General features: G+C 43.9%; 1 protein-coding gene across 1 annotated transcript in view; it reads left to right on the top strand.

The window, feature by feature from the left end:
* The window catches only part of RYR3 (ryanodine receptor 3), a 564,315-nt gene that overhangs the window by 539,110 nt on the left and 2,005 nt on the right, over positions 1-23,200 (top strand). The window contains exons 90-102 of the mRNA XM_058427349.1: positions 882-937; positions 1,903-2,074; positions 3,219-3,305; positions 4,595-4,795; positions 8,051-8,181; positions 12,780-12,822; positions 13,285-13,412; positions 14,130-14,190; positions 14,506-14,652; positions 17,481-17,615; positions 19,315-19,471; positions 20,346-20,410; positions 20,779-20,879. Coding sequence (XP_058283332.1) covers positions 882-937; positions 1,903-2,074; positions 3,219-3,305; positions 4,595-4,795; positions 8,051-8,181; positions 12,780-12,822; positions 13,285-13,412; positions 14,130-14,190; positions 14,506-14,652; positions 17,481-17,615; positions 19,315-19,471; positions 20,346-20,410; positions 20,779-20,879 — 1,484 coding nt within the window. The remainder of the gene's footprint in view (positions 1-881; positions 938-1,902; positions 2,075-3,218; positions 3,306-4,594; positions 4,796-8,050; positions 8,182-12,779; positions 12,823-13,284; positions 13,413-14,129; positions 14,191-14,505; positions 14,653-17,480; positions 17,616-19,314; positions 19,472-20,345; positions 20,411-20,778; positions 20,880-23,200) is intronic.

Below are 23,200 nucleotides of genomic sequence, written 5' to 3'. Positions count from 1 at the left end.
TGTGCCAGCCTGTGTTCTAGGATACAGGAATACATAGGTTCAAAGCAGAAAACAACATTTTTGCTTTCATGGATCTTAACTTCTAGTGGGAGAAGACAACAAATAAGATAATTATCATTTGTGCTGCGTGTTAGAACACATGAACGTGCAATGAGTTACAGAGTGAATGTAGGCCCATCAGAAATAGAGGAGGATTCTGAAAAGGTGTCATCTGAGTCGAGTCCTGACGGGCAGCAGGCACATGAAAAGCTGGGGCAGGCATACTCCAGGCAGAGGATATGGCTAAGTATCCTCTAGAAGTACGCCTGGAAGGATCGGGAATGTTCCAGGAAGTCTGCGTGTTCGGGTGTGGGACACGAGTCAAATGGTACAAGACGGGGATGAAGAGAAGCACCAGGATCATGCAAGACTCATAGGCTGTGTTGAGGAGCTTGAATTTTACTCTAACTGCAGTGGTCCTCAGCCAGAGGAATTGGGATACTGGCAGGAGGATTAAAGACAAGGCAAGAAGAAGCCTGTCAGATGGAGGCAGGCTGATCAAACTTGGTTTGATCTGTGTCCCATCTCTTTCTGACCCCATGGAGCAGTAGAACCACTGCCTTGAGGCTCTCACAATGTCCTAACACAAGTTTCCTCTTTGAGTTGAGTAAGTTATAGAAGGGAGGTTGAGTTTTCAAGTTTCAAATCTTTGTCTTGGCATCTCTTCAGTCACTTGATATATATAGCAGGACACTCATGTTCGGTGATCCTGAGAGAAGCAGAAACATGAAAAGGAAAAGTCATTGAAATTTGTGACCAAGAAGCAAATGGCCAAGAAAATGTCTCATCATCATGACCTTGCTTCTTTGAGGAAAGCTTGATTGATTGTTATTTCTGTCTAGGCAGCAGAGATGAAAGCAGCAAATGAAGCAGAAGGAAAAGAATCCGAGAAGGCAGAGTAAGTTCTTGGTAGCATCAACTACTCTAATTGCTATGGTAGATAGTTCTTAGGCCAGGCAGAGTGGCTCACACCTGTAATCCCAGCACTTTGAGAGGCTGAGGCTGGAGGATCACTTGAACCCAGGACTTCGAGACCAGCCTAGGCAACATAATGAGACCCCATCTCTCCAAAAAGATACAAAAATTGCTGGGCATGGTGGTGTGCACCTGTAGTCACAGCTACTTGGGAGGCTGAGGTGGGAGGACTGCTTGAGCCCAGGAGGTCGAGGCTGCAGTGAGCCAAGATCACACCACTGCACTCCAAGCTGGGCAACAGAGCAAGACCCTGTCTCAAAAACAAAAAAGAAAAAAAATAAAGATAGTTATTGATAGCATCTGATATTCTGTTGCTATAGTAAATAGAAAACTTGATTTCTGTCAATGCAAGCAATTATTCTGCAAGCCCTGGGTATATTTCCTTTTACCGTAGCTATATAATAAATACACTATATTCATCATGCTAAGTTTATAATCCCACTAGCAGATCAGAGTTTCACTATCTGGCCAGATGACTTTGCAACTTCATATATTGATGACAATGATATCTAGTATTAAATACCTATTATTTGTCAGGCCTGTGCTCAGTTCTTTTCTACAATATCTTATTAAATCTTGCCAGAAGTGTAGATACTATTGCTTAGAAAATAAAGGGTAACTTCAGAAAGGGAAAAAAATTGTTAAGTCTAATTTCAGAAGAGTACAAACTTGTATATAGCTGGTGTTCACCAAGATCATGGCTCGTCCTCACTGAATATAAATCTAATGTCCAGCCACTGTGGACTGAAAAACACCTGAAGTTTCCACCCTCAAGGAATGATTCTACCTCCCGGCCCTCTCAATCCAGATTTCTCTTTAATCTAGTGTCCCTTTTTGGGCCCGATCACCCTCCCTTCTCCCTGCTGAGTGGGTTTCCCATTTTTGCAGCATGGAAGATGGAGAGAAGGAAGACAAAGACAAAGAAGAGGAGCAAGCTGAGTACCTGTGGACAGAAGTGACAAAAAAGAAGAAGCGGCGGTGTGGTCAGAAGGTTGAGAAGCCGGAAGCTTTCACAGCCAATTTCTTTAAAGGGCTGGAAATCTATCAGACCAAGTTACTGGTAAGCGCTCTAGCCGTGGCCCTGTTCATGGTGCAGGCATTGGCCCAGGCAGATGGCAGAGAGGTGCCGCTGATGTGTTTCACTGTTTGGTCAGTTACACTTCCTCCCCTTTCTCATTCCTAAACTTTCTTCTTCCCATGTGTCTACCTGTTCCTTTTCTGTTGGAGGAAAAGAAAAGGGGGAGAGCTTGGAAAGAACCACAGTCCTCCAACAGCTCTGCTATCAGCAGGGTGTCCTCTCTCACCTGTTTCCTTACCAAGAGAGCAGGAACACCTCTTTCTACCCAGTCCTTTATGTGTATTATGTGGAGACTTAGCCAATCCTAGTCCAAAAGTTCAGAAGTGTTTTGATCACACGCGAATCAGAAAGAATGTTCCTCTTATGTTAGCTTCCCACACTAGTCCTCCAAACCTTGATTGTTCTATATGCAATCAAAGCTTCGAACAGCTTGTAATATTCTTTCTCTGATACATTGCCCTCTGAGGTACAGTGGCTGAAGGCCAGGACCACACCTTCCCTAGCACCATTAGTGAGGGCTCCCCACAGAGAGATTGGGAATGTTACCCAGGCAGCTTCCACTCCAGTCTGCGGATGCTGATTTTTCTGGGGAAAATGGCAGCAAGAATGGGAATGCTGTTCCCAGCAAGGGAGAAGAAGAGGCTCCTGGAACTGTAACTTGGAAAGGAATGAGGACTGAGGCCACAGAATGGCTACATCCAGTTTGGGAGTTGCCAGCGTCTTCTGCAAGCCTAGATCACTTACAGTTTCCTAATAGACTGCTTGCTGTGTGGAGTGATCACGAAAATGCAGTCACACAAGCACTTCAAGGCAAGGCTCGAGTCCTCTGCTGGTGGCGTGTTTAGGCCTTTGGCTCCCTGAGCAATAAGCCAGAGCAGGATTCTTTATACCAATTCTAGGCAATTTTTTTTTTAAATCAACATTTTGGTTCCATGTTCATGACATGACACAGTCATGCCATGGCTGTGTTAAGAATGCCAGGGTTGCTCTAGAAGAGTGGTCATCAAAGAGTAAGACGAGTCATGTGTGAACTTCTCACCAGAATTGTCCTTCTAGAAGTGTGAAAGTAGGAAGTTCTCTTTTCCTTCCAAAGCTCTTCTACTTCTGCCTGTCCTTTTCTTTGCAGCATTACCTGGCCAGGAATTTCTACAACCTGAGGTTCCTTGCTCTGTTTGTAGCCTTCGCTATCAACTTCATCCTGCTTTTTTATAAGGTGATACTTCATTGAGGGGTTATTTGCTAAATATGCTGTATACTAAGTACACTATGTGTAGAAAAAGAATCGTGACAGAATTTGTGTTCTTATTTGTAGCGAACATTCTAATAGGTAGCAAATTTCTAAGACACTGGCTTTTAAAAGGAATACCATTTCTAGCAGTGGAGAGACTACTGACAAGGGAGCCAGTGAGGGGACCATTTCAATAGTTCATGCTTATTTTAGTCATTACTTAATTTAGTCTTGAAATACCTGCTGAGCATCTACCATGAACTGGACCCTATATTAGGAACCACAAGGTATTTCAAAATGAATAATAAATACAATTCTTTCTTCAAGGAATAAGGTAACCAAGAGCCATTATAGCTGGCCTATTTGTTAGAAGCATTATAAAGGAAAAATTAACAGGATTTGGAAAGAGAGGGGACTGCTCAAGTTAAATGAAGGTTTTGAACATCGGCAAGTGGGTCTTGCATGCTGTAGGCATGTAATAATTGTTAGTGCAATGAATTAATGAAGGGTCCTGAATTCTCGACATAGTCTTTTAACTGGCGTTTCTATCTCTTGCCTATCTCCCTTTCTACTTAAAACCACCAATCTAATTTGTATGAAACATTGTTTTATCCACCTCAACTTTCCACTCGACAAACTAATTACCTTCTGTTGCCCATAAAAGAAAAATGGAAGTCTATAGCCAAGAGAGGCAAAGCTTGGTTTTAAACACACCGAGGTTGAGGTGACTTCAGACAGCCATCCAAGTAGAGAAAGCAAGCAGTTGGAGCTATAGGACAAAGCCTCAAAGTTGTAGATTTGAGAGTCATCTGTGTAAGAATAGCGGCTGAAGCCATGAATGTAAATGGCATCTCAGAAAGAATGGAAAATATTGAGTCTCTGGCTGGGTGGCAGTGGTGGGTGGGGGAGCAGGCACACACATGCTTCATGCTTGTGTGTGTGTCTTCGCCTCCTCTCAGGCCACAGCATGATCAGAGATTCCCTTCTGTGGCATAAGGATTATAAGCATATGTAGTAAAAGTTTCCTAATTTTAATTTTTTTGCGTTCTTCTCAAGAGATAGGTTTTGTCTCCTTTTTAAAAGTTTGTTTGCAATTATTAGAGATACTGGGTGATTCCTAGTAATAAGTTACCTAAAAACCTCATTCATTCAGCAAGTAATGTTGAGTCACTACTATTTGTACAGCATATGCTACCAATATAAAATATGTGGGGAGAGCCCAATGGCTGAGGTTCTTTTTGATGTTTAATAAGCGAGTGTGTGTTTTGAGCCAGGTCACTGAAGAACCTTTAGAAGAAGAGACAGAGGATGTTGCAAACCTATGGAATTCCTTTAATGACGAGGAAGAGGAAGAAGCGATGGTATTCTTTGTCCTTCAGGAGAGCACCGGGTATATGGCACCAACGCTGCGGGCCCTGGCCGTCATCCACACCATCATCTCTCTAGTCTGCGTGGTGGGCTACTACTGCCTAAAGGTGAGCTGTTTGCCACTCTGGATCTAATCTCACTCCTTGAGGAAGAAGTGTCCTTTTTGAGCCCAGCCAGCCCTTTGCTCTAAGACTTTGCTATTTGTAAAGGTCTTTGTAAGGTCCATGGAGCAGCAGCAGCGCATCACCTGGGAGCTGCCTAGACCTGCAGGGTCTCGGGCCTCACCCCGGGTCTTTTTTTTTTTTTTTTTTTTTTTTTTTGAGATGGAGATTTGCTCTTGTCTCCCAGGCTGGAGTGCAGTGATGCAATCTTGGCTCACTGCAACCTCCGCCTCCTGGGTTCAAGCAATTCTCCTCTCTCAGTCTCCCAAGTAGCTGGGATTACAGGTGCCTGCCACCATGCCCAGCTAATTTTTGTATTTTTTAGTAGAGACAGGGTTTCACCATGTTGGCCAGGCTGGTCCTGAACTCCTGACCTCAGGTAATCCACCCGCCTCGGCCTCCCAAAGTGCTGGGATTACAGGCATCAGCCACCGCACCCAGCCCCCGAGTCTTTTAACTCAGAATCTACCACTTAGCATGATCACTGGGCAATTTGTACGCACTTTCAAGTTTGAGAAGCCTTGCGCTAGGAGTCCCATTTCAGGTACCTCTTGTTGAATTTCATAGAACTAGAGTCATCAGGCTAAAGACACATGGAGAGCTAGTCATGAGAGAGTCTTCGGATCTTTGAATTGATGTCAGAATTTTTATAACAATACCTTTTCATTAGGTGGTAACCACTCAAGATCTCAGAAGCAAGCTTACTGATGTGTTAGTTTTCAGTTATCTGTTGCTGCATAACAAACCACTCTAAAACTCAGTGGTCTAAAATGACAACTGTCTATCTCTCTGATTCTGTGAGATGGCACATCTCACAGATGTGCCATTTGGGCACATTTGGGCAGTTCCTCTGTTCTATGTAAAGGGGCTACATTTGCAGCCATCCGTGAGCTCAGCTGGGCTGGAATGGCCAAGATGGCACATTCCCGTGCCTGGCAGCTCCATAGGGGGACAACTGGAAGGATGGGCTCAGCTGGGATAGCTGGGCCTCTCTCTCTCTCTCCCTCTTTCTCTCCAGGGAGATTCAGAGCATCTCCTTCTCCATGTGGCCTTTCCACATGATCTGTCCGGTAGGGTAGCTAGACTTCTTGCATGATGGCTTGGGTTTCCAAAAAGAGCATGGAGGTGGAAGCTGCTAAGCCTTCTTAAGCCTTAGGCCCAGAACTGGTACAGTGTCATTTCCATTGCATTCTGTTGTTTAAGGCAAGTCACATGGCCATCCCAGATGCACTGCTGCATGGTAGAGGGGAGAGGCACTACACAAAGGCATGAATTCCAGGAGGCATGGTTCCTTGGGGGCCATGTTCACAACCACTACAGTTATGTCAATCTTCAGTCATTCAATTTTTGGTGTCCCAAGTCCAGTTCTAGTTCTGCTACATCATAGTTGTGTTTTTCTCACTGCTTTTCTCATTACATTTTTTTCTTCCTTCTCTTGAGTAGGAAGTCTCCTTAGGTACAGCAAGCCATCTTCTTCCCGGGAAGAGTCCAGGAAATATTTTCCTATATTGTGGTCCTTTCTTCCCTCAGTGAACTATCGTGTCATGTAGGAAGTTCAGCTACTGTGCTGAAGAGACCTTGTGCCTTGGGCTACACTAAGGACTCCATTGCAACTATGAAAGTGCAAATTCTGGAGCCAGGCTGCCTGGGTTGAACTCACAGCTCTGCCACTTAAACTCCCAGTCCTCTATCTTCTCATACGTAAAAATGAGTATTGTTGCTAAAGTTGCTGGGGGGATTAAATGTAGAGGTGTGTGTAAATGTACTCAGAATACATAGTAAACCCTCAAGCATGTTCGCTGCTGCTCCTTAGTTTAAGATCCTAGAGTTCGGCTTATTAGATGGAGTACAGATTATACTGTGACCAGGAGAAACAAAAAAGAAACACTATTTAACAAGGAAAGAATGTGGAAGTTCTGTTTGCGAGAGTATACAAACTTCTAGGAGATTGAAGGGGAATGCTTGGAATCCCAGAAATGAGCACCGCTCTACAACTTGATATTACTACTGTTCTTCACAGTCATCCAAAACGCAGCAGGCATTAGTCGCTGAGCTTTGCCTCACCTCCCACTTCATCTATGTACTAACAGTCATCATCAGTTCCTCACAGTGTGCAGTGGCTACTAACCTTTGCCACCTTCCTATCGTGAGTTTTTCATTTTATCAGTGTTATTTCATTGTTTTAAAGAAAAACAGGGCAAGAGGTAACTCTTTACAAATCACTGTCTGAATTTTGTTCTTTTGTTTTGGACAAAAGCAATGTGGGGTACATGCATATCGTGGGTTTGGAGATAAAGGTCTCAAGGATGTTGCCAAGTAGCCAGTGGCATCTCAGCTGGAGATGAGATGAGACGCCGTAGCTCTGTCTGAATTAAGCTTTTCTGGCTAGAGGAGCTGTGTCGATTGTGACTTCTCATTTCCTGGGATTTCAGCAGTATCCTCTGGCCTCATTAACTGTCCCATGTTTGGAGTGTGTGTGCACTTAGTGATGGTTGGGGCAAGTGGATTGTTTTCCAATCCCTTTCTGCGTTCCCCTTTGGCAGTAAGTCCTTATAGCCATACCACTATATCTAGTCTAAAATAAAAGTTCCAATTATAAAAGAATGGAGAGTGATAGTAGGAAACAAGTACGCCACTACCTGGAAGGAGCTCTTTACGGACAGAATCTCAGGAAGAAAACTTCAATACAGAAAGACTGAATCCTCTCATTCTAACTATGAAACCATGTTTCATTAACTACCTTCAAAGCCATGAGATAAATATGACCCTGTACATTGAAGGGAGTTGGAACATTTCATCATATTCCTGTGGCTGGCCGATCTATTCTAGAATGGTTTATTGTCATTTCTAAATATTGGTTCAACTCCAGCTGAGGAGTCTTAGGAGTCCTAACTCATTCAGCCCTGGGGCTCATCTACGCATAGCCTGTACGCTAGCATGGGTCAAGGAGTCTAGTTTGTATTAATATTAGCTATCTAACTGAAAACTTAAAGGGTGACCCAAATCAGATCAGCTTTAAAGAGGCAAGTATTTAGCCAAAGAAAATCATTTGGCTTTGATCCCACAACTAGGCACCCTAAGAATTCCACTATAAGGAGATTGCTGCTCTGAAGTTGGAAGGTTAATTTGTGACAAATACCTGGGAGCAGGTGCTTTAATCACAAAGCCTGCTCTGAGTAACCATCTTCTTCCCACTCCTAGGTGCCTTTGGTGGTATTCAAAAGGGAAAAAGAAATCGCCAGGAAGCTGGAGTTTGATGGCCTATATATCACCGAACAGCCATCTGAAGATGACATCAAGGGGCAGTGGGACCGCTTGGTGATCAACACACCGTGAGTGTCCCTCTACCCCAACCTAAAAAGGAGATGGAGTCTCTACTGTAAATAGAGTAACTCTTTCCTCCTGGCCTTAAAACTGGTTAATATAAACTTTCTTTTGGTTTCTGGGACTTTTCTCCCTTGCCTCTTCAATAAAGCCACTTACTGCCCATCAAATACTTGTATAGACTTCTATTAGTTTAATGGGGACAGAAGATATTATCAGAACGTACTGAGTATATTTGATTTAGACCAGACAGTCCAGTACAATATTGCTTAAACTAGTTTTCTATGTTCGAGTCACACAGTGTTTCCAGGGCTTAAGTGGCCAAGGAGTCTAGAGATCAAGGTGATCAGCTTCAGCTTTTCCATAGCCTTCCATGGCACAGCACTGCTGTAACTGCCATCTCTGAAGTCTTCTTTTTTTGTTGTTTTTTTGAGACAGAGTCTCCCTCTGTTGCCCAGGCTGGAGTGCAGTGGCGCGATCTCAGCTCACTGCAAGCTCTGCCTCCCGGGTTCACGCCATTCTCCTGCCTTAGCCTCCCGAGTAGCTGGGACTATAGGCGCCCGCCACCATGCCTGGCTAATTTTTTTGTATTTTCAGTAGAGACGGGGTTTCACCATGTTAGCCAGGATGGTCTCGATCTCCTGACCTGGTGATCCGCCCACCTAGGCCTCCCAAAGTGCTAGGATTACAGGCATGAGCCACTGCGCCCAGCCTGAAGTCCTCTTCTTAACCAAATAGCCTGCTTGGTAAGAGACCTCATCTTAACATAAGATTGAGAGGCACTTACATGGGCAGGTAAATAGAGCCGTCTGGTAGGGATGTGAAGACCCGTGGAGGCAAGCCTGCCTTCCTGTAGGCATGTGGCGCTGTGTTGGGAAGAAGGAAGAGCACTGATTGACAGGCAGATGACACCAAGGCTCTGAAGCTTACTGGTCTGTGAACTTGCACAAGGTAATCAAGCCTTCTCAGCCTTAGTTTCCTGATCAGTAATAGAGGGATGAGAATATCATCCTGCAGAGGATTAATGAGTGTATGTGTCAAATGCTTGGCAAATGCCTGGCACGTGGTAGGCATTAAGCTGTTACTCATTCTCTTTCTCCTAACTATCCAAAAAATGGCCATCACCATTAGAAAATGTCACGCTGTAATGACAGTTGATTCACAAAGTAAGTGACGGTTTCAAGATAAATTAATGTGGTAAAAGAAAAGAAATAGGGCCAAATGGTAAACAAAGGTGACTGTGTTGAAACTCTTAGGTGTGCCAATTAAGATAGGCATGTTAAGAAACAGCAACCCTGACTCCAGGGGAAGAAAACTGTGTCCTATCCAAAGATGATCAGGCAAACTAAGAAGCAGCTCTGCAAAGGTACAACTAAGCATATTTCTTTATATTCTCCAGAAAAGGAAGGTTCTTCTCTTAGAAGGGGGAAAATGTGAACAGGCACATCCTCACATCCTAAGTCTGTCCCTGCCTGCGGGTCCCCTGCCAATCTTCTCACACAAGGAAAAGCACTGTTTCTGATGCTTTGTCATTACATTACAGAAGTCTTAGACACTATTGAACAGTTTAATCCTTTGGTAAGCTTTGTGCAATCATCAGTAATGCTTGTGTCTTGTTATACAAGGGGATATGGCCTAAAAGTCCCAGTAAGAAGGCAGTTCAATTTCGGCTGAGCGCAATGGTTCATGCCTGTAATCCCAGCGCTTTGGGAGGCCGAGGCGGGTGGTTCATGAGGTCAGGAGTTCGAGACCAGCCTGGCCAACATAGTGAAACCCCGTCTCTACTAAAAATACAAAAAAATTAGCTGGGCATGGTGGTGGGCGCCTGTAATCCCAGCTACTTGGGAGTCTGAAGCAAGGAGAATCACTTGAACCTGGGAGGTGGAGGTTGCAGTGAGCTGAGATCGCACCACTAAACTCCAGCCTGGGCGACAGAGTGAGACTTCATCTCAGAAAAAAAAAAAAAAAGAAGGCAGTTCAATTTCTAGAAATGTATCCTAAGGAGATAATGAGACAAGTACGCTAAAATGTCCCAGCAAAGGCATTTCTCAATATTTTTTACTTACAGTGGCTTGAACGTCCATGAGTAGGAAATGGATAAATAAATAGCTATTTTTTAAAATTTTAGATAGACCAATGTTTAATTTTTTTTCACAATGGCATCATAGTACATGTTCATGTTTTGTAACTTGCTTTTTTTCAGTTAACTGTATGTCATGGGAGCTTTCTTTTTAAACATTTTACTTTTATATTGTTAAGCACACATAAGAACATATAAAATGTATATGTACATTTTACAATATAATTATAAACCAAAAAGGTTAAAAAATAGAACATTACTGAGAGCTTAAAAATCCCCTATATTATCCCCCCGATCATATCTTCCCAACCCACAGCTATCTACATTTTTTATGTTCATTAGTGGTTAGTAATATTAATTCTTAAATAATTAGCAATTAGTGATATTCATTCTCCTGCTTTATAGTTTTGCCACTTAGGTATTTGTCCCTAAATATATTTTGACTATTTTGACTACTTGGAACTTAATATAAATGGAATTATACTATATACATTATACTGTCACTTGAATTTTTTTTAGCATTATGTTGGGGAACTCACCTATGTTGATGTATATAGCTATAGTTTGTTCATTTTCAAAGCTGTAGCATTTTCCATTATGTATATTATCACATTGATCAATTTTCCTGACAGTAGATATTTCAACTTGTTTTCTAAAGTTTCTGGCTTTTATCAACAGTGCTACAGTGAACATTCTTATACCTGATACACAATTCGAATGATTTCTCTAGAGTATAGACCCAGGAGAGAAATTTGCTGAATAGTAGGATATGCAAAATGTTTGTTCCAATTTATACTCCAAACAGTACTATATTCGAGTTTCTTCTTCTCTGCTTCTTTGCTGGCACTTATTGTTGGCAGATAATTTTGCTGATCTAGTAGGTGTATAAGGGCACCTCATTGTATATTTCCCTGATTACTAAATGGGCTAAGCATCTTGTACTTTTCCCCTGAACATTCATGTATAGATGCACTCTTTATTTATGCACTTTCCTTCTGAAGGTCTGTTCTCTATGCCACACTTTAAGGACTAGTAACAAGTAAAAATCTGTTTTCTACCTTCAAGGAGTTTGCATACCTAGTCAGGGGACAAGAAATTCAGAATGCTCAGATGAAGGTAAGACCATATCTATGAAGGGGTCATGCCCAGAGCCTGTGGTCCTTGGCCCTTCAGCATCACTTGTGGAATCTTCTGCTTAGGACAGTATACGACCAGGCTGAGTTGTATGTTACCCTTTGTATAAATGAATACCTCCTTAAGAGAAAGGAGGTATCAGTGTGGCAGAGAGAGCATGGCTTGATTTTTATTTGTTTTGTTTTCAATTTAAATGCAGTGCATAAAAAAATCAAGTAGCAATGTACAAGGAAGAAAGTCAAAATAATTGTTATTTTCATCCCCCAGAGATAAAATACTAGCAGTTTACTCTGTAACACCAGCATTCGTTTTTGCTTTCAAGTGGCATTTAAATGTTTAAGACAAACTGCTTTAACAAACCAAAAACAAGCAATACTGCCAACCTGTTGGAGGAGAGGCAGCATTTGCTGGGGTTATTCTTCTGAGAGGTCAGTGAATAATGGGAGGTCTCCATTTCCTTATCACCAACTTGGGTGGTATCTGGAGAATATGGAAATGTTGTGTTCTAGAACCGTTGTGTTCTAGAACCAAAGAGAATGAATCAAATAAAGGAAAACGAAAGTAAGAATGCATGCACCAGAGGCCAGAGGCTCCTAGGCTGCAATCCAGCCTTACAAGGAACGCCCACAGGAAGGATTCAGTAATTCTGGATAGGAACAACATATTTTCAATGGTTTTTGTCAACATTCCTGAAGATGACAGTTCCTTCTTAACTTTAACAATAAGAAATATTTGCAGTGGAGCTGGTACAAGCTACAGAGAGAAGAAAGATCATCTCTCTGGGGATGTTAGGGGATGGTACAGAACCATCTCCAAAAAAGAAAGGGATCCAACTCCTGGAGGAAAGCAGGCCCTGCGGCATTATGTGGGAATAGAAAATAGAGTGGAAAAGCACTCGGCTTAAAAAATCCGATGTAAATAAACTAACGGTGATTCCCTGATTGGAAACTCCATATAGTTAGGGACTTTGTCTGCACTTTCCACCACATCCCACATCCCGCATCCCCATTATCTACCCCAGTAGCTGACATAAACTAGTGACTCATTGAATGGAATGCCTGTGTTTTCTGTAGCATTTTGTTTCTGGTTATACTGGGATTAGGGAAAGGATTTAGAAACATATATCTGTCTCTGTCTGTCATTACAATTCTTGGCTCCAAATCATAATTCTGAGGCAGAAACTGCCCAGTGGCCTTCCGAGTGTTTCAGAAGCCAATACAAAGTATTGTAGACCTGTGATGACTCTGAACGTCAATCAGATCTTAAATTCTTTGGTGAGCAGGACACAAACCAAAAAGATCCCAGATCCAAGCACTCAAACTGAAACGTTTCTTGATGTGTTTTCCTTGATGTTAAGAATGAAGAACCAACCTTTTTCATTTTGTTTTTCAGATCTTTTCCTAATAACTACTGGGACAAGTTTGTAAAGAGAAAGGTATGCCTTGTTAGTGGGGGTGAGTTCTGTGATCACAAAAAAAAGTGGTGTATGTTTTTTAAGTTTCCCACATACAAACAGGAGTAAATGTGATGCTACTTTTATGATAATATCTCAAGAAGAGTAGGTCACAGAAGGGGTTGGATATGAACATACGTAGGTTTTTGGCTTCATTCATATACTCATCTGCCTTAAACAAGTTAACACAGTCCTCATTGTTTTCTGCATAGTAGTAGATGTTTTTTCCCCTGCAAATCAAGATATCAGTATCAGCTTAAAAAGCAGTTATTGTCTTCATTGCTTTTTTCTCTGGGTTTTCTCTTTTTTCTACATTTTGAACTATGTCTTAATCTACCCCTTGGAAGATTGCCCATAGGGCAGCAAAGCTCTGAAGACCCCAGAGCTAGAAAGTATTTGGTGGTGGTGTGTGGCCTGAGCTCACCCTGTCATCCTTTGTTTCAGGTGATCAACAAGTATGGAGATCTCTACGGAGCAGAACGTATTGCTGAACTTCTGGGTTTGGACAAAAATGCTCTTGACTTTAGCCCAGTAGAAGAGACCAAAGCAGAAGCGGCTTCTCTGGTGTCATGGTACAAAAAGCTTAGGAGTTAAAATCCAAAGCAGCTAAAATAGATCTTTGCTTTTCCATTCCTCTTCAGTTGCTCCAGGGAAAAATCACAACCGTGTCTTTGTTCTCTCAGGCTCTGGTCTGGCTTAGGTGTTTCTTCTAGGTTCTAACATACTGGGAGAGCACTGCTTTAAAAATTTGAAGACTAATACATTTTTATGCCCTATAGAGCTGAAAAATAAAGACTAATTAAAATTTCAGGTTGGGCTGGGCGGGGTGGCTCACACCTGTAATCCCAGCACTTTGGGAGGCCGAGGTGGGCAGATCACGAGGTCAGGAGTTCGATACCAGCCTGGCCAACATAGTGAAACCCCGTCTCTACTAAGAATACAAAAAAAAAGTAGCTAGGCTTGGTGGTGGGCACCTGTAGTCCCAGCTGCTTGGGAGGCTGAGGCAGGAGAATTGCTTGAACCTGGGAGGTGGAGGTTGCAGTGAGCCGAGATCGCGCCACTACACTCCAGCCTGGGTAACAGACCGAGACTCCGTCTCAAAAAAAAAAATTTCAGGCTATGTGATTCAACTGTTCTCATGTCTCATGGGGAACACGTACAACTGGATAAAGCTGAGAGCCGTATTTAGGTTATTAAACCTGAGAGAAAAAACTTACTTTCTCCCCCTTATTAAGCACTTAACTACCTCTTGACATTTTTAAGTTTTAAAATTACTTGTTCTTCTCTAGGCTAAGTTCCATAGACATGAAGTACCATATCTGGAAGCTTGGAGTTGTTTTTACTGACAATGTAAGTACTGCACCTGGAAAAACAAAATTCTGTACCCCAGGTTCAGGGATGTCACAGAGAAGCAAGTTATGCAGGATGCTCAGAAGGGTTCAGGGATTGCTTATCAAAGACCAAGAGCCTTATACGTGCTGGGGGAACACTTATACAATGGTGTAAGGTAGATGGGGCTCACTTGGCAGTTCTTGGGCCAGCTCACAGCACTTCAGTACCTAAACCCCCTCTATCCTCAGTGTGTCCCCCAAAATAAGAAAAAATCGTTTAATGAGCACATTATGAGGCAAAAATGCTTAAAAGTCTGCTTTCTTCCATTCCCAGTCCTTTCTCTACCTTGCCTGGTATACAACCATGTCAGTCCTGGGCCACTACAATAACTTCTTCTTTGCTGCTCACCTATTGGACATCGCAATGGGCTTCAAGACACTGAGGACCATTCTGTCATCTGTAACTCACAATGGCAAACAGGTATGGTTTCTACTGATGCAGAACAGAATGGACCTGTATATGCATAGGAATAAAAAACAACAGGTAGTGTACAGTGTATGACAGGAAGGAATGTGTCATGGTATATAATGTACTTTTCTTGGCCAAACGTTTGAACTAATGGTGATTGTTTTTGCAAAATTGTAGCCAATTATAAATGTAACTGCAACCATCATGTAAAAAGCATAAGACCTTGATTCACTGACCCGTGACATTTAGATCAAGCAGGGGAGGGAGTGAGGTGATGGACATGTCAGAATAACCTTGGAGTTTTTTTTTTTTTTTTTTTTTGAGACGGAGTCTCGCTCTGTAACTCAGGCTGGAGTGCAGGGGCGGGATCTTGGCTCACTGCAAACTCCGCCTCCCAGGTCCCAGTTCAAGCAATTCTCCTGCCTCAGCCTCCCGAGTAGCTGGGATTACAGGCACATGCCACCATGCCCAGCTAATTTTTGTATTTTTAGTAGAGACGGGGTTTCACCATGTTGGCCAGGCTGGTCTCAAACTCCGAATCTCAGGTGATCCACCCGCCTCGGCCTCCCAAAGTGCTGGGATTACAGGTGTGAGCCATCGTGCCCGGCCGGAGATCTTTTTAAGGTCTACCCCTTCCTCCATGAATCTGATCTATTCCCTGGAGGGTTAGCAAGTAGACATACTGTACACAGAAGACTCCCCAGGTATTTCTGGTATCTGCATCCAATTAAGAGCCAATGATTTCAGACACACACACACACACACACACGTATATGGTTGTTATGTATTATACACATAGTACACATTTTATGTGTGTGTATATATATTATATAGTTAATACATATATATAATCAAGAAATTGACTCTTGACACTATATAGAAGACTGGATATTGATGAGACTGGATATAGCAATGGCTATAACCATATTAAAATCTTCTAATGGCTTCTCCTTGTGTACAGATTCAAACTGTTTAGCATTTCATTCCTCATTAAGTACAAGTCTGCGTATGACAGACATGCTCCCTCACATCTCCAAACCTTTGTACGGGAGAAGGAGAAAAGACGGAAGTTACAATGTGCCAAGCTCATGCCGTGTCCCAGTTACTCTGACAGCCTCACAACTACCTGGTAAGGTAGACATTAGGCTCACTTTACAGATAGGAGAACTGAGGCTCAGAGAGGCTAAATGTCTCACCCAAGACCACACAGCTGCTAAGTGGCAGAGCTTAGATTCAACGCCTTTTCTTCTCTGATGCAAAGTCCAAGTTCTTTCTCTTTTTTTCCTAAACCACCTGCCTTCTGTGAGGTCTGCTCTCCAAGGTTTGAGTGACTATTCCTCTCAAGTCTGCTGAATATATTTCCTCTGGTGCTGATCTTCACACTTAAATGCCCACTCCCTTTTGTGTGGCTCCTTGAAGGCAAAGTTCTGATCTTGTTGATCTTCGTATCTCCTAGCTCAATGCCTAGTCCTTGAGAGAGGTCAGATGTGCAGGTCCTGTGTACTCCTCACTTAAGCCACTGAACTCTCACTCCTAAAGCCTGGAAGTAAGCGTGCCCTAGGACACTGCAAAGGGCCTGGGCAGAATTCTCTGTAATAAAAAGTGTGACTCAGCTCCACCATCGTAATTCTTAGAGTAACTTCAAAGTTGTGACAATTATCCAGTGCATGATTATTTATGAAACAGCATAAGGTAGGGATACCCACCAGTCCAAAGAACCTTTGGTGTTTTGTTTTGTTTTGTTTTTAAGAGACAGAGTCTCGCTCTGCCACCAGGCTGAAGTGCAGTGGCGCGATCTCAGCTCACGGCAACCTCCGCCTCCCGGGTTCAAGCAATTCTCCTACCTCAGCCTCCCAAGTAGCTGGGATTACAGGCATGCACCACCATGCCCAGCTAATTTTTGTATTTTTAGTAGGGACAGGGTTTCACCATGTTGGCCAGGATGGTCTCGATCTCCTGACCTCGTGATCTGCCCACCTCAACCTCCCAAAGTGCTGGGATCACAGGCGTGAGCCACCCCTTCCCAGCCTGGGGTTTTTTAAGAAGCAGCATTAGAGCAGAAGCTGCATTGTGAAGCCTCAGGTAACAGCTAGCTCTGTATGAACAACAACGAAACACAATATATCCCTCCTCACAGCACCTGCACTATTCAATACTTAAGTTCCTTTATATTTTACTTACGCCCAATCTAATACCCTATACATTAGTCTGTCTGCTTGGGCTGCCAGAACGAATTACTACAGACTGGTATTTTGTTAAACAACAGAAATGTCTTTTTGACAGTTCTGGAGGCGGTAAGTCCAGTGTCACGGTGCTGGCAGGGTTGGTCTCCTTGGGGGCCTCTCCGTGGCTATGGACAGCCACCCTCTTGCTGCTGCTTCCCCTGACCGTCCCTTCACGTGTGCCTGTGTCTAGCCTCTCTGCGTCCCCAACTCCTTTTCTTCTAAGGACACCAGTGAGACTGGTTGCGGGCCCATCTGAACAGCCTTACTTTAACTTACCCACCTCTTTGAAGGCTGTATCTGCATCTCCAAATACAGTCACATTCCGAGGTACTGGAGGCCAGGACTTCAGCATATGAATTTGGGGGGACACAATTCAGCCCCTAACACCCCATCATTACTCTTTTCTCCCAGTAAGTCCACTTCTCTTTACCTGTGGTCCCATCTTTCCTCCTCTGCTCATGGCCTGATAGCTTTCTTAGCTGCCCTCCACCCCTTCCCCATTTCCTCTCCTTGCTGGTCCTCACTGTTCCTCTTTGTTTTCTTAGAATCTCCTGTGAACCTTTCGAGGTAGAGAAGACCCCACTCCTTTTCCTTTCTCTGTCCTCTCATTCCCAGTTGGTTCTGACTGTCGGTCTCCTGGCCGTGGTGGTTTATCTCTATACTGTGGTGGCTTTCAACTTCTTCCGCAAGTTCTACAACAAAAGTGAAGATGATGACGAGCCCGATATGAAGTGCGACGACATGATGACGGTGAGAGCCCACGCACTGTGGGGCCACCCCGCCCCACCACCTCACTGGGAAGAAGGGCTGTGTGGGGGTGCTCTGGAGAACTAAGTGAGAGCTGTAGAGTTAGTTACAGAGCACAGCAGAGATTAGAGTAGAAGACAGATGTCTCCTCCGAACAGGAGTGTTCTGGGAAGACAGAAGTGATGGAGTAGGTTTCTTTACCACACATCTGAGCCCCGTGGAAAGGGAAGCACCCTGCACAATGGGGTCATCATTAATCTATTATTTTTTTCTGGGGTAAAGATGAGACATTATTTTACTTTTTGAGATGGAGTTTCACTTTTGTCGCCCAGGCTGGAGTGCAATGGCATCATCTCGGCTCATTGCAACCTCTGCCTCTCAGGTTCAAGCGATTCTTCTGCCTCGGCCTCCCTGGTAGCTGGGACTATAAGCATACGCCACCACACCTGGCCAATTTTGCATTTTTTAGTAGTGATGGGGTTTCTCCATGTTGGTCGGGCTGGTCTCAAACTCCCAATCTCAGGTGATCTGCCCACCTCGGCCTCCCAAAGTGCTGGGATTACAGGCATGAGCCACAGTGCCTGGCCAAGGTGAGACATTATTATGAATGAAACCTGTGTCTAAATTTCATGGGAGTCGAGCTTTGATCGTTGTCTCTCAGAACAGAGAGCAAAGTCCCATGGACCGGGATTGAGCACTTGATTGATTTCAGCAAGCCAGTCGGGTGTTCTTTGCGGACAGCCACCATTGGCTGAAGAACATGACCTCAGCAGGATCAGGTTTGGAGGTGGGGAGGGGGAATCCTGTCAGGCCAGATCTTCATGAGAAAAAAGGCACCGCCCAGAGTAAGCCAGCTTGGCTGCAGCAGCATCTCCAGTTTATTTTGCCCAGATTTCAGGAAAAGAACCTGTGTCTCAGGGTCAGGGAACAGTGAACTGCCCAGTCTGTGAGCATTTCTATAAAAGAGGTAACATTTCTTGACAAAAAACTCTCCATGTGCTTTCTTGGGCCAAGCACCGTCATGAGACAGCAACTCTAGCCCCTGGAGTGCTAGCATGAGCAGCATGTCTTCAGGCTGCCCCTGGCTTTTGATTTTCCAGGTATAAGACAGTCCTTTTTTTGTGAATCTAACCCATCCCATCAGGTGGAGAGACAGGGTCAGTGCCTAGATTGGCTCGAACCTGCAGAACAGGAGGAGCAGAAAGGTCCATTATCTTTGACCTTCCTGCTGCAGGAATCCCTGCCCTACCTGGTATAAGGGGAACGCAGATGAAGAAGAGAGGGGGCCTTTTTTGCAGTTTGTAGCACAGCCTGAAGGCCAGGCTAACACGCTTAAAATTAAATGAGGAAAAATTAATATCTGGCATAGGCCATACTCATCAAGGCTTAAAGATCTTTTAACTTATATACACCTTAAATGAATTCTGTTCTATCAAATAGTTCAAAACTTTTTTTTAATGGGCCTAAAAATACCTTTTAAAAGCCTAAATGTAACAACAGTCTTTCCATCTTTGTAGATATCAAACTGTCCAGAGGGTGCAGTGGACAGCAGCTAGCAGCATGAATACTGGTACCTCTGAAGAGTTCCCCTCTCCTGGCTCAGGGCTGCCACAATCTGACCAAATCATATGAATGATTTGAGCATCTTGCTAAAAACAGAACTGTGACTTTTGCCTAAATCTCCATTATTTTTCTTCTCTAGTGTTACCTTTTCCACATGTACGTGGGAGTGAGAGCAGGAGGTGGCATTGGTGATGAAATTGAAGACCCTGCTGGTGATCCTTATGAAATGTATCGCATTGTCTTTGACATTACCTTTTTCTTCTTTGTCATTGTCATCTTGCTGGCCATCATTCAAGGTATGATTGCCAATTATGTTGAGTATGAACAGGGTTTAATCTAGTTCTTTTTACTTTCTTGCATCTATGACTTCATTGGTTTATGAAGTGTGTGAATTCATTTGCTTGTTAATTTAGCAAGAGCTAATTTAGCATCTACTATACCTGAGGCTTTGGCTATATATAAAGCCAAAGACACAACCAGGCACAGTTATGAGAAGCTTCATCCATACAGAGGAACCCCTTCCTTCTGTTCCTCTACTCTGAATTATTTCCTCCTCACTTCTGCTTCTGAGATCTCTCCTGTGGCTAGTCTTGTCCTCTTCGTTTTCTTCCCAGAGAGGGAGGTGGGGTAGGAGCAGAGGAGCTGGGCAGTGCAGGGGAGGGGAGGGGAGGGAAAGAATGATATTTTAGTCAATAGCTTGTCAAGACTGGAGAAAGATGACGAATTTAGCTTGAGTCATGCTGAGTGGAGGAACCTGTAAGACATGCAGGTGTTGAGGGCTAAGAAGTGAAGGAACTGAGGAGGAACTCTGATCCACGTGGCTCAATGTCAGCGGGGCTAGGAGAAGAGGGGGAAGAGGGAGAGCCTATCACACAGACTGAACACAAATAGCTAAGCAAAATAGGAGACCAACCAGGGAGAAGTAGAGAGGAAAGAGTTTCAGGGAGGAGCATGCAGTTAACAGCACTGCATAGTGTAGAAAGGCAGAGTTAGGAGAAACAATGAGAAATTGTTAGCCAGGATGTAACACTGAGAAACACGAGTATTATTTTTCTAATTTTGCTTTGATAATTCACTTTTTTTAACAGAACAAAGTAGCTTCTTCCTTTATCATTCCTCTACCCCTGAACCACTAAACAGATTGCTTTGTCTTTGTATTTAAAATTCCAGGTCTTATTATTGATGCTTTCGGAGAGCTAAGAGACCAGCAGGAACAAGTGCGAGAAGATATGGAGGTAATGTTCCTCTAACTACTAATCCTAGCTCTATTTTAATATCCCCAGAAGCAAATAGATTTTTTAAACAATAGGTTTTACTATTACTTAGGGCCAGTACTAAGCAAGAACACAGTTTGTTTTCCATGCCCTGTGCTCTGCACCCTGCCATACCTGCCACTCTGCTGCCTCCTCCACTGTCCCACAATCGGAGGGAGCAGTATGCTCAGCTAATCAGGAGCTAAGTGTGTGGCACTACTGAGTGAACGACTAATAGCCAAAAGCATTAGAAAGTTTTCATTGTCCCTCAATTCAATAGAATCATGACAGTTTTCTCTCCTGCCTATATTATGCCAACAAATGCCTTTTCTGCCTGTTATTTTTCTTAGACTAAATGTTTCATCTGTGGGATTGGCAATGACTACTTTGATACGACCCCTCATGGTTTTGAAACACATACATTACAAGAGCACAACTTAGCCAACTACTTGTGAGTATTCTTGGTTAACAAAAGTGATGGCAGTTGTAGCATAAATAATGCCGATTATGTCATATAGTTCAGTCTCTGCTGGAAAAAGAGTAACCAGAAAGGAACTTCCAGGAGTCCCCATGAGCCTGTACCTTTGTCCATAGACTCTGTCTCTCCCATGTGTGATAGACGTGTGTTGTAGACAATTCCTGCTCCTAGCAAAAGGCCAGCCCCTCACCCTGTGATTGGATTCCATCCAGGACACATACCTCCAGCAATTTCTCTTTCTCTACTGGACTTCTTCTATCACCATATAAATATGCTTTTTTTTTTTTTAAATCCTAAACAAACAAACAAACAGAAATCTGTGGCCCCACTTTTACTTCCAACTATTGCCCTACTTCTTTTTCCCTTTCAGCACAAATGAAAGCTGTCCATGTTCACTCGCTGTCTTCAATTTTTCTCTTCTCATTCTCCTGTGAACCTCCTACTGGCAGGCTTTCCTCCCCACTACATCTTAAGATTGGGTCTTGTCAAAGGGGCCTTTAACCTGCATGTTGCTAAATTCTGTGGTCAGTTTTCAGGCCTCAACATGTCTGTCTTTTCTCATTAATAGCTAAGCCCTATGACCTGGGATATTTTCGGGCATTTCTGTTTTCATACTGCCTTTTTTTGTTGTTGTTGGCCAGGCTGGTCTTGAACTCCTGACCTCAGGTGATCCGCCTGCCTCGGCCTCTCAGTGCTAGCATTACAGGTGTGAGCCACCGTGCCCAGCCCTTTCATACTGCCCTTTTTTTTTTTTTTGAGATGGAGTCTTGCTCTGTCGCCCCGGCTGGAGTGCAGTGGCGTGATCTCGGCTCACTGCAAGCCCCACCTCCTGGGTTCACGCCATTCTCTTGCCTCAGCCTCCCGAGTTTGGGACTACAGGTGCCCGCCACCACGCCTGGCTAAGTTTTTGTATTTTTTAGTAGAGATGGAGTTTCACTGTGTTAGCCAGGTTGGTCTCGATCTCCTGACCTTGTAATCCGCCCGCCTCAGCCTCCCAAAGTGCTGGGATTACAGGCGTGAGCCACCGTGCCCAGCCTCATACTGCTTTATCCCAGCACCTAGAACAATGCCTGGCACCCAGTAGGCAACTAATAAGTGTTTCACTTATTTGACGGTAAAGCATTCACTGAATAACAAGTTACTTGAACCTATTGGGTGCTAGGGACTGCCTATAAAACTTAAAAACTTAACAGAATTTAGAGAGTGTATAGATTTTATTACCTGATAACTCAGACCCTGTAACTGATCATTTACAAGAAAAAAAATAAAATGCTGGGCTCTGCTCCCCAGCCTAGCTCTTCCCGCTTCTCTCTATATTTTGCAGCTTAGAGAGTCCTCATCTTTCTTTCTCTCCTTCTTTCGAGATAGGGTCTCACCCTATTGCCCAGTCTCGAGTGCAGCGGTGTGATCTTGGCTCACTGCAACCTCCACCTCCCAGGCTCAAGACATCCTCCTGCCTCAGCCTCCTGAGTAGCTGGGACAGGTGCACCACTAATTTAGCACCAGCTAATTTTTTTTTTAGTAGAGAAGGGGCTTTGCCGTATTGCCCAGGCTGATCTCGAACTCCTGAGCTCAAGCTATCCACCCACCTTGGCCTTCCAGAGTGCTGGGATTACGGGCATGAGCCACTGGGCTGAGCCCCCTTCTTCCTTTTTTTTTTTGAGACGGAGTCTTTCTCTGTCCCCCAGGCTGGAGTGCAGTGGCGCGATCTCGGCTCACTGCAAGCTCCGCCTCCCGGGTTCACGCCATTCTCCCGCCTCAGCCTCCTGAGTAACTGGGACTACAGGCGCCCGCCAACACGACCGGCTAATTTTTTGTATTTTTAGTAGAGACGGGGTTTCACCATGTTAGCCAGGATGGTCTCGATCTCCTGACCTTGTGATCCGCCCGCCTCGGCCTCCCAAAGTGCTGGGATTACAGGTTTGAGCCACCGCGCCTGGCCTCATCTTTCTTTAGGACAGAGCAGGCTCAGCCTTTGGAGAAGGCATTGTCAGAAGTGGCAAAGATACATGTTTTTGCTGGGGGATGAGTTTAAGTCAAAAACATGAGTTTTGTTTTTATTTATTGAGACAGTCTCTCTCTGTCTCTGTACTATTCCAGAAGTATAGTTTTGTTTTTATCATAGATAGCTGGGGGAATGCCAGTGTAATTTCACTTGCTCTGTGATCCGTGTCTTGGGTTTGAGTTTGTCTGTGACACATAAGTATCCCAGGGGGCAGGGGCTGAACTCTCAGCTCACATTACATGATCTCAGAGACAGTTTCCAAAGGAACCAGGCTCATGCCCTTCAGGAA

This window comes from Hylobates moloch, unplaced genomic scaffold (genome assembly GCF_009828535.3).
Source record: "Hylobates moloch isolate HMO894 unplaced genomic scaffold, HMol_V3 SCAFFOLD_14, whole genome shotgun sequence".
Classification (NCBI taxonomy): Eukaryota; Metazoa; Chordata; class Mammalia; order Primates; family Hylobatidae; genus Hylobates; species Hylobates moloch.
This window is presented reverse-complemented; position numbering and strand designations above follow the sequence as displayed.